Source organism: Coenobita brevimanus, chromosome 40 (genome assembly GCF_032717465.1).
Source record: "Coenobita brevimanus isolate Jiangsu-jjx chromosome 40, ASM3271746v2, whole genome shotgun sequence".
NCBI classification, from domain to species: domain Eukaryota; kingdom Metazoa; phylum Arthropoda; class Malacostraca; order Decapoda; family Coenobitidae; genus Coenobita; species Coenobita brevimanus.
Window position 1 is genome coordinate 6,972,580 of NC_136993.1, and position 12,274 is coordinate 6,984,853.

General features: G+C 38.1%; 1 protein-coding gene across 1 annotated transcript in view; it reads right to left on the minus strand.

Annotated features, from left to right (window-relative positions):
- Positions 1-1,144: 1,144 nt before the first annotated feature.
- The window catches only part of LOC145397269 (chondroitinase-AC-like), a 147,750-nt gene continuing 136,620 nt past the window's right edge, over positions 1,145-12,274 (minus strand). Inside the window, exons 15-16 of the mRNA XM_080270467.1 lie at positions 5,762-5,924; positions 1,145-1,429 (exon numbers count right to left, since the gene is read on the minus strand). Coding sequence (XP_080126593.1) covers positions 1,145-1,429; positions 5,762-5,924 — 448 coding nt within the window. The remainder of the gene's footprint in view (positions 1,430-5,761; positions 5,925-12,274) is intronic.

The following is a 12,274-nucleotide window of genomic DNA, read 5'->3' on the forward strand; positions in this document are numbered from 1 at the left end:
TCGTAGAGGTGGAGGAATGCATTCAGACAGTTCAGAGGAGCAGTGACCATTGAAGTAACGATAGAAAAGAGTTAAAGATGCAACAGTGTGGCGAAGAGACAGAGGTTGAAGGGAGTCAGTAAGAGGAGGAGAGTTAATGAGACGAAAAGCCTTTAACTCCACCCTATTGAGAAGAGCTGTATGTGGGGAGCCTCCCCACACATGAGAGTTGTACTCCACTCAGGGGCGGATAAAACCCCTGTATAGAGTCAACAATTGTGCTGGGGTAAAAAAGGAACGGAGTCGGCTTAGCACACCCAATCTCGTGTGTGTGTGTGTGTGTGTGTGTGTGTGTGTGTGTGTGTGTGTGTGTGTGTGTGTGTGTGTGTAAGATACGTATTTCATTTTACATGAAATACGTACCTTACCCCCACCCACCTATTTTCGCTCACGAACCATGTCCTTTATTGACAATTTTTTCCCCATGAAAGTATTATAAGCCTTGGATCTTATTAACACACGGACGTGTGTTGTCCGTGGACATATTTCAGTTCATGGATATATTTTCCATATCGACATCGGTATCAGAAATGAGATAAAAATTTGTGAATATATCAGATATGGTTTCGAATACTTTTTAACTTACTGTAATTCTCCATACATCGAAAGTGTTATAAAAAAAAATACAGTAGTAATTGTCACAAAACTTTATTTTTTCACCCCCGTCGTCGGAAATACAATAAAAGATAAGAAATATGGCAGATGAGATTTCAGATATTTTTTAACAGTTATGCATTCAAAGAAAATGTCTTTCAGAGCATAGCATTCATCAAATAATGATTTTTTTCTTTTTTTAATCGAAAGAATTTATAGTACATTAAAATGTACCTCATATAGTAAATGTTAGTCATAGCTATCATCAATAGGTATTTGAACTGTATGGAAACCCAGACATTCAGATTACGTCCAACTGAGTAATCATTGCTTCAGACTCATAGTTATGTTTAGTAAATGGAACTTTGAATGCTAAATTTCCCCTCAAAAATGGTATTCAGTCGAGTCTACTTTAATTTCATATTTTTAAATATACAAACTACTGTATTCAAACAATTATACTGAATACTCAAGAGATGCTTACTTTCCTAGGCTATAATGGCAAATCAAACTACACTATAAATACAGTGGAGACGCTGGAGCCCTTCTGTCGCTCTGAGGGTAACTCCATAACCTTCTGTACCACCCGTCCCTCGTACACCAGCTTGATGAGGATGCTGTCGTAGGTCTGCTGGGGGTCGGATATCGATACTTTGACTTGGGCTGAATCGGGCGTTTCGGATTCCACGGTGATCAGGGCCAGACAAGGCGTGTCCACCTCAAAAACAATGGATCCAGTTTCACCACAGCTCACGATGGAGATGGACCTAGCGATTGATAGAACGGCGGCCACTGTCTGTGATGAAGATAAATTTGATAATTTTAGCGGCATTGTTGTTAATTTGAATAATCTAAACAATTATTACAACATGCACATGAACTGCCAAACCAGAAACCAAATCAATAAAGAAGATAGAGTATGGTAACACAAGCTGGCAATGAGTATTTTCCCTTTTACCACTGTGCACATTTAAATGTTCTTTACTCCATAACGTTGCAAATTCGATGTATACATGTTCGTAGAACATTTATGTCTTAGAATGACCTCAGGAATCACCTCCCGAAGTTATTGTTTTGTGGTAAATGTAAAAATATGAAGTAAGTGCAGTGTCTATTTGTGGTGTTGGAGAAAATTTTGGATGGAAGGCTCAGCGACACATGGCAAATAAACAAGATGCAGTTCATATTTCTGAAAAGTGAACATAAAGGAGATGCGAAATGGAATGTGGAATATAACGGAGACATTCGATAAGAAAGGAAATGGTTTACGTATTTGTAGACAAAGAAGAACTGTATTTCACTGTGTCTTCCAAACTGGCTTGCTGATGTTATAAATAGAGAGAATAACCGAGAGGGGGGTGAGAACAGTGAAGGACAAGCTAAAAAGGTTAAAGTCACTGGTCAGCATAGTGTAAGAAAACCTGAAATACTTCATAATGCTGTGCAAGGAAAACACATCTGTTGACTATATATCCTCTGATGGCTGTGTTAGAAGATAATGTGTTTCATGGAATAATTGACCTAGCACGTGTCTTGGTGAATGTGTTCTAATATATGTCTCTAAGTTATATGTCATCGAAATATTTGTATCAGATCTCTCTCTCTCTCTCTCTCTCTCTCTCTCTCTCTCTCTCTCTCTCTCTCTCTCTCTCTCTCTCTCTCTCTCTCTAAGTATGTATGTGTGTATGTACGTATGTATGTACTGTATGTATGTATATGTATGCATGTATGTATACCATTCATCATCTAATGACCCATACTTCCTTCCATCATCTCTTCCAATATGTAAACCAATGTTTGTGGCCTATCCTGCTTTTACTCTTACTTGGTCAAATGTTCTTCCTCCCCATCATGAATGTTGGGCAGTTACAATTAATCAACACCAGAATATAATGCCAGTTACGATGAACTGCAACGGAAAATATGTAGTGGGCAGCAATACTTTTTTTCTGCCATTGAGATAAGTGAAATAAGCTTGAAAAATTGTAAATCTGTGCCAATTAAAGGTGGAAAAACTAAAGTAAACCTGTACTGAAATCCAGTAATTAAATAGGGAAGGCAGGTTGTAGCAGACATGAAAAGAAGATAAAACAAGTATAGTTTGTGTCATCGTGTTTATGTCACGATTATAAGACAATCCCCATGCCATTTCAAACAATTCTCTAGTAACCCCTCATGCAAGTTTGTGCCCAGTACGTTTACCCATAGAGCCTTAAGAAAATGCATTAATCTAAAAAAAAAAAAAAAACACTATCCATCCATGATTAGGGAGATATGTGAAGAACAAAGACTTTTGGCAAAACCATCATTGTGTTGTGTATGTAATTTATTTGATCGGGTGTGTGAAGACGAGTAAAAGTTAGCCGATAGTCTCCTTCCACCATAATACATAACCCCTTCTATCTGATGTCGTGATTTATGGAATTTTTACTGCAACCTCGAAATTATTATTAAGATCTGTTGAGCCAATACACCAATCCTGTACGAGACACCCTTGGCATGTATTCGATGTGAACACCGAACTGGTGACATGTGGAGGTGTATGGTACTGGGCCTCAAAGAAACGACTATTGAAACCTATGCCCATAGCCGGAAGCATCAGAAAAAAAAAAAGTTGTAACAGTAGGTCATATCCAGAATGTCCAGTGTGAGAAACGTTTTCAGAGCTGATTTAAAAAAAAAGAAAAATCTAATATACTATAATCCTGTGTGTGTGTGTGTGTGTGTGTGTGTGTGTGTGTGTGTGTGTGTGTGTGTGTGTGTGTGTGTGTGTGTGTGTGTGTGTGTGTGTGTGTGTGTGTGTGTGTGTGTGTGTGTGTGTGTGTGTGTGTGTGTGTGTGTGTGTGTGTGTGTGTGTGTGTGTGTGTGTGTGTGTGTGTGTGTGTGTGTGTGTGTGTGTGTGTGTGTGTGTGTGTGTGTGTGTGTGTGTGTGTGTGTGTGTGTGTGTGTGTGTGTGTGTGTGTGTGTGTGTGTGTGTGTGTGTGTGTGTGTGTGTGTGTGTGTGTGTGTGTGTGTGTGTGTGTGTGTGTGTGTGTGTGTGTGTGTGTGTGTGTGTGTGTGTGTGTGTGTGTGTGTGTGTGTGTGTGTGTGTGTGTGTGTGTGTGTGTGTGTGTGTGTGTGTGTGTGTGTGTGTGTGTGTGTGTGTGTGTGTGTGTGTGTGTGTGTGTGTGTGTGTGTGTGTGTGTGTGTGTGTGTGTGTGTGTGTGTGTGTGTGTGTGTGTGTGTGTGTGTGTGTGTGTGTGTGTGTGTGTGTGTGTGTGTGTGTGTGTGTGTGTGTGTGTGTAGTGCTGCCCAAACTAGAAGAAAAAGGATACTGTTGGAACTTAGGAGTATGGTTGGAATTGGGACCCACTTGGGCAAGTTTCAATTCCATGTCAGCAGAAACTTTCCTAAAGGGTGTTCTGTTTCCTACTATTGTAATTCTTTTTATGCATGGAAGGAGGAACCAAAGGCCAGAGCCCCACAAATTGCTCCCTCAAAGAAAAAAACAAATAAGATAACAGAGATCAAAATTCAATATACATTAATTTCGAGATACCTGGACACATTGCGTTTGAAAGACTGGAGATCGTGGGCAATAGAAAAAACAGACAGAGGGAGACAGTTTCAGAGTTGACCTGTTGCATACATGAAGGACTGAGAGTAGCGGTTAACTCTTGTGTTAGAGACTTGGACAGAAAAGGGATGAGAGTTTATTGGGTGCTACGTGCCCGCCGTAGTGCAGGAGGAATGCAAGCAGACAGTTCAGGAGAACAGTGACCATTGAAGTAGTGATAGAAATGAGATACAGATGCAACAGTGCGGCAAAGAGACCGAGGTTGAAGGGAGCCAGTAAGAAGAATTAATGAGACGAAAAGCCTTTGACTCCACCTTGCTGAGAAAGCTGTGTGTGGGGAACCTCCCCACACATGAGAGTTGTACTCTACACAGGGGTGAATTATACCCTTGTATAAAGTCAACAACTGTGCAGGGGTAACGAAGTTATGGAGTCGGCTTAGCATACCTAATCACCTGGAAGCAGATTTTACAAGAGTAGTAATATGTTCTTTCCAAGAGAAAATTCGAGAGAATGAAACACCAAGTATGTTTAAAGATGATGCAGGATTGAGCTGGATATTGTAAAAAATTTGAGGGTAATCCTGTGGAAGCTTTTGTCAGATTGATAGATGAAAGAACTGAATTTCTGATTCATTAAAAACAACAAGGTAATTTTACCCCAATCATAGATATGAGCCAAGTCAGACATTAGGTGTGCCAAAGCCTCATCCCTTGTTTGTTGAAGTAACTGCTGAGATGGATGCAGCTGGAAGTACATGGAAAGGTAAACGGTGGATTCATCATCACATGCGTGGATAGGGTTAGATGCGCATCTCAGAAGGTCATTGATGAATAAGAGAAGAGTTGGTGATAGGACAAAGCCCTGATGACCATCACTCTCGATAGCTCTAGGAGAAGAACAGTTGTCGTCCACAAAAGCAGTGTGACACTACCTGCATGTGGAGGAAGCAGTGCGGCATTTCCGCATAGTTTCATATTTTTCTGTCTTTCGAGAGAGAGAGAGAGAGAGAGGAAGGGAGTGGGGACGTTGTACATCTACATTCCGATGCCCGCTACTTCATTGATGCCGTGAACTGCCGATTTCCATCAGCAGAAAATAGTGATAGCTACAGTGGTTGTGATGGCAGTGGTAGTTGTAATGGTGGTAGCTGCGTTGGTGATGGTGTGGGTAGCTGTGGTGGTGGTGGTGTGGGTAGCTGTGGTGGTGGTGGTGGAGCTGGTGCTGGTGGTGTTGGTAGTGGCTGTGATGACGATCGTGGTGTTGGTGGTGGTGGCAGACATCCAGAAATAACCCTGGTTTTGGCAAGTTCTTTGCCCAGTACGTCATAAGGCTCTTCTAAACCACTTAATTACATCACCGGATTCAAGGAAATAAGCACATTATTATTCTTCACCAAACCTCAAAGAGGTTCCTAAAGCTATTCTGGTGTGTTTTATAGTGTTATTTATCCCTTATACAATTTTTAATCTACCACCTTACATCGCCACAGTCGGCAGGAAAGGTCAGGACATTTTGATTGTGATAGTGCATGTTTCATCAGATGTAACTGTAACTGTGACCTGATTATACCTTAGAGGGCTTGTGGCAGACGACGTGTGTATCAGGTAATGCCTCTAACACCTGCACCTCTGGGTTGTTGTAGTAGTCTCTGGTACGGGTAAGGTCAGCGGCGGGCAGGATAGCGTAGGTCATTATGTCATCTTGGGGGCTGGAACCGTGGCCTACCCAGGAGCTGTTGAGACAAGAGGTAGGGTTAGTGGCAGTTTAGGGAAGTGAGGTATTCGGAATAGTGTGAGGATATTGAAAGATAGGATAAAAGGCAAGCATGTGATGGCTGGCTGTTGTTGTTGTTGCAATGTAAACAAGATAAGGAGTAGAGTAAAGGGGAGAGGAGTGTAATGGGGAGTAGCGTGATATATGCATGGCAGGACAGTGTGAGACAGGTAAGGGGTGAGGATGGTCAGAGTATATGATGGGTCGTGCATCTTAAGGGCTCAAAGCACCACACCTGTAGAAACCATATGACACTATTATAAGCTATCCTCAATCACCTTTGTTTGGTTGTATGAACCTAACGTCCCTGGAAGTATGAATGAGAGCCAGAATGAAAAAAAAAAAAATTGTTTTCAACTCTATCGGCTGCAGGTATCAAGCACCCAACAGTGTCGTGAGTCTCAACTTCCCAACATCCCTTTTACGTGCGAGAACAATGCAGTGGTAATGGGATTTTTCGATTTCTGGTGTTTTTTGTTCATGGCACTTTGGGCCCTTATGACGCACGACCTCTCATATGTATTTTATAGCAACATAACCCTGCCTCCAGCCACAACCCCTAGAGGTCAACACATCTATCTCATATGCCCACCAGTGGCCCTGCTTGTGGCTTGAACTTTTTTTCCCCATGAGCCAATTTTTCCTCAAAGTGTGTTTGTACTTGTAGAGAGTGTCAATTGTGTAGGAGTTCGTGATAAAAAAATAAATGATAAATAATGCCTGAGTATACTTTTTTGGGAAGTTTCTATAACTGATAATCAAGTGAGCGAAATCACACCCAAAGTTTTCTACCCAGGCCACTTCGTAGGTTGGGATGTAAGTTGGGGACAGCTTCTACTCATACAATTTTGTGAAAAGTTTGAGCTTACACATATGAATTTGCCATTTTGAAATCCTCATAAAAAATTAATATGACCACTTGAGATTGACTCTCAAATTTCATCGATTATTTAAAATGGAAAACAGTATTCATAACCTGGGATAGTGCAAAACTTTTTATAGTACGAATTTTAAAGAAATGTTCATCGTTAGTTAGTTAGTTAGATTGGATTCGTTCTCCTAAAAAGGAGAACACGGGCATGGAAAGCCCGTCAAAGTAGTTATTCTTACTTCTAGCAGGCTATTCTCTATCGAGGAGGAGGGTAGGCAATGTTCATCCGATTCATTATACTTAAAATACAGGATCTTCTACATATAACGATTTTATGAGAGTCTATGCATGACTGATTTTGTCTGATGTCTGGTATACACTTGAGTCACAAGTTAAAACGTGTTTATTTGATTTTATTGAAAGCATACAATAAAACTAAAATCGTTTCAGTCACAGCAAGATATTTTGAAACTACAATGGAAACTGAGGAATATGAATAACATCTATGTTTAGTATCATTTTTGTACAAAATTACTGAAGTAGAACACTTTCTGCTCGGTACACCACATTCCCCACCCTAGTGTGGAAACCTCGTTAAGCTGTGCACAGACATTAACTTAATTTTCATGAACTCTTACATACAGTAACTGGCCCTCCCTTTAACTACAGGCACTTCACCGTTGGCCCCATGCCTAATAGTGTTTATTAATTTACACATCAGAACTGCAAAATTCAGTGCGTAAGGGAAACATCAAGAATTCTAACCAGTAAATTAGTGAGAATAAAGGACAGTGCAAGAACAGACATTCCCACTAATACGACTTCGATCAGCTATTAAGTATCACTGTCTTAAAAAAAAAAAAAAAAAAAAAAATCAAGGAAAAAAACTTAAATTTCTCAAGTTACTCTACAATAGGCACGATTCCTCAGAATTCACCATATGGAAAATTTCATTCCGTATTATACAGTTTAATATAACATCTTCCTACAACCTCCCCAGCTGAACCCCTCCTACACACACACACACACACACACACACACACACACACACACACACACACACAAATTTACAAAGATGATCTGGAAACTATGTATGCTGAAATGGTGAAAGGTAAAGAAAGACTTAGAAACAAGAGTCGAAGAAAAATGCATTAAAAAGAGTAAAAAAATATATATATTAATCCAAAACAACCAAAAATAGGTCAAAGATTCTGCAGATATCAACAAATCTATAGTAATCACTGGTATAGATGAGGAAGAAATAAAAAAAAAAAATTTGAGAGACAAAAAGGAGATGACAAATATAATGAGCATAAGAAAGGATGCATCAGAGGAAATCTGTAATAAAGACATAGAGGAACACAAAAGGCTAGGGAAACATGAGAGAAATAAGTCAAGGCCCTGAAAGTAACCTTTCAGAGTGTGAACACGTGCAGGAAATACAAAAAAATGCAAAGAAACTCATGGAAAAAGATAAATATAAAAAAAGCATGAATAAAAAGATGCCTAACTTAAGAGGAATTTTGAACACTAAAAGAGAAGAGACAGGAGGCAAAAACAACGTACGAGGGAAGGTCAGAGGAAGAGAAGAGTACTTTTTTTTTTTTTTTTCAAAGTAATTGGATTACAGGTACGAAAGTTGTATATAAGAAACAAGGTCATTAAAAAGAGGACGGTAGTAGACTCAACTTATGACAAGTATGTAATCAAGATGATTAAGCTGATGTACTCGTACTCAAATGTAGATGGAATGGTGTCTAAATTATTAGTGATAGAAGACTAAACCAAAAAAAAGGAACCACATATTATTTGCTTAACTGAAACAAAATTAACCCCAAAGATATCAAACGATTCCCGAGACTTAGAGGAATACAATATATGGAGAAAAGACAGAAATTTAAGAAAGGGAGGAGGAATTATAATCTTAACAAGAAATATATAAGTCAAAGAAATAAAACTAGATATACGTTCACAAGTAGAACTGATTGTAGTAGAAATTAACACATCTGAAGGGAGAGTAATTGTGGCAAATTGATACATGCCACTCAAAACAAACACTTGAGAAATAGGCGAATATGAAGACTTGGCAGAAAGTATAATTCAGAGTTTAAGAACATCACAACATAGAATGGAATAGAAATCTGAAAGAATTATAATTATGAACTGGAGATTTCAGTACAAATATAAATTGGAATACTCTAGATGTAAAAAGCCATGAGGGCTGTTGGGATCAAAAGCTCCTAGATCTTGTGCGGGTATTTATCCTAACACGACATGTAAAGGAAAACACCAGAAAAAGAGGAATTGATGATCCATCAGTACCATTTCTTATATTTACCAGGCAAGAAACTGAAACTGATAATATAATGTATCACGCTCCATTTGGCAAAAGCGACCATGCAGTATTAAATTGTAACCTCAGGACTGCTTTGACGTTACCAGTAATGATAGTTACAAAGATATTCTAAACTACAAAAAGGGCATCTAACATGACCTGAAGAAGTACTTCTTAGAAATAGATATGGAAAAGGAGCTTAGAGGACAAGATTTAAATAATATATATAGAAAATTCTGTGATGTTTATGAAATAAGAGTCCAAAACTATTTCCCTCAGCACAAAGAAACAGAAATGAAAAAAAAAAATGGTTTAATGCAGAATGTAAAGCATCAAGAAAAAAGAGACTTGCCATGGAATAGATAAAGACGATACAATAGTGAAAGGGCATATAACAGCTATAAACATGGAAGAAATGATTATAGAAAGATAAGGAGGGAGGCTCAGAGACAGTCTGAGGAAGACATTATAAATAAAAGTAGTGATTAACCTAATCTATTTTACAGCTACATCTGAAGCAATATCAAAGTTAAAGATAAAATATAGTTCATTATGGATAAGGGAATCATCTATACACAAGAGAAATATATTTGTGAAGCAATAAATAAGAACTTGTGATCAATTTTTACAAATGGAAATAATTTTGAAAGAGACAATATAGGACATGCATGCCCACACGCATTGCCAGATATACAAATATCAGAAACAGAAGTGCAGGAAGAGTTAAGCAAATTAGACAAAGGAAAAGCAAATGGTCCTGACAAAATTTCTGGTTGAGCACTACATGAATGTGCTGAAGAGTTGACCATTGTATTTAATATTCAAGGAATCCTTGGGTCAAGGTAAACTACCTGATATTAGGAAGAAAGCAAACATTGTTTCCTTATTCAAGAAAGGGAATTGAGAGAATCCACTCAACTACCGACCATTGTCACTAACCAGTGTTGTAAGTAAGATACTAGAAAAGCTGATATGAAAGGTTTGGATAAACCATCTAGGAGAACACAGTATGATAACAGAAAGGCAGTTCGGTTTTAGAAAGGGAACATCAATTGTTAATAAAATGTTAAGCTACTACTGACGGAGTTAAGAAACATGACAAAAAAGAGAAGGATGGGTGGACAATATCTATTTAGATTTCAAGAAAGCATTTGACAGAGTACCTTACCGAAGACTTTAATGGAAACTGTACCATCAAGGAGGTATCCAAGGCAATTTGAACTGTTGGATGCAGGATTTGCTCAAAATAAGGGAAATTTAGAACAGTATTAAGGGAAAATTACTCATCATGGAGGGAGGTGACTAACAGAGTTCCACAGGGCTCAGTGCTGACACCAGTTACGTTTTTAGTATATATAAATGGCACAGTCAGTAACACTGGAAATGAATGCTATCTAAATATGTTTGCTGATGATGCAAAAATGCGAAGGAAAATTACTAACAGATTCTTGCAAAGAGCTACAAGAATAATTAAATAAACTTCATGAATGGAGGAATAAATGGCAAATGGATGTGTACTACTGTCATGTAATTAAGTTTGGTAAAAGTGAGAAAAGACCAGATTGGGAGTATAAGTTACAGTAGGAAGATCAACCCTACACGTATCAGGAAGGGAGAAGGACCTAGGAGTGATTATCAGTAACAAACTATCTCCAGCTGACCACATCAGTGAGAAGGTACCTAACATGTATACACTGCAGGCTAATGAGAATAGCATTCACAAAAAATAAGTGAAAACATGCTGAGAAAGATAACATCATTCATCAGACCAACCCTGGAGTATTCATCAGTAGTCTGCAATCCTGATCTCAAAAAAATAAATAAATAAATAAATAAATAAATAAAAAGAAAAAAAAAGATTGAAAAAGTACAAAGGGCAGTTAAAAGATGGGTACCAAGCTTAAGGGATCAAAGCCACGAAGAAAAACAAAAAAAATTAATCTACCAACACTACAAGAGAGAAGGAAAAAAGGGAGACATGATTATGTGCTATAAATGCATCTCAGGGAAAGAGAAAATAGATATAAATGAATATATAACCTTTGGGGATGCATCAGCAAGAGGACACTGCAAAAAACTACATAAAAAGAGAAGCGATAAAGACATAAGGAAATTCAGTTTCCCAAATAGTGCAATTGACCAGTGGAATGCACTGCCGAATAAAACAGTGTGCCAAGACTATTCATAAATTTAAGGATATGTATGATAAAAATGGTTTAATACACGGGAGAGTACGAGCTTGACTCATTCCTGTAAAGATACAATTTGGTAGTTCTTACCCACGACCCAGGGGTTCTCTAACGCTTCCAGTATCAGTTCTCCAATTAACGTGGCCCGCAAACTGCATTCTTAAGTTTGTTTTTACATGGGCATGTATGTCTTATGAATGACTTAGGAATAATTTTATTTCCTTGATTCTGGTCCATAAATTCTTTATGCTCTAGAATTTTATTACATTATGTCTGCTAAGATGGGCTTTTATTTATAGAAATAATTGGCATGTCACCCGTATCTGTGTAGTTATCTCCATACATCCTTTGTAATCTGTTATTTTCTTAAACATAATAGTACCAAGTTTTTTAATATCTGCTCTTACAGAGCGAGAACATGTATTATGTTTTCAGCGGCGTTGTGTGTGTGTGTGTGTGTGTGTGTGTGTGTGTGTGTGTGTGTGTGTGTTAACAATATGTCAAATTTAAATTTTTGTCGTATTTCATCCCCACCTAATGGAGTGATGGAGGGATTGATAATGAGGAAACTTTTTTTTTTTTTAAATAAATGTCAAAGATTAAAGTCACCAGGCCAGATCAAACGTTTAACTAGGAATATCAACTTGAACAGTTTTCTCTCAGTTTAGGTCAGACTTGGGGAATGGTTGAGGGTAAGACATGATTAAAGTGACTCAGTTTTGAAAACAAATTTCAAGGTCGCAGGGCAAGGTCAAAGTTCGACATGTTTGTGCGGCTGTTAGTCACTCTGAAGATTTAAAATACGAAGATACTTATTTTACTTTTATTTCTTCTGTAGTTAATTTGCGTACATTTCTTCATAGTGAACTGAAACTTCTGAGTAGAAATATATATATATTTATATATGTATATAT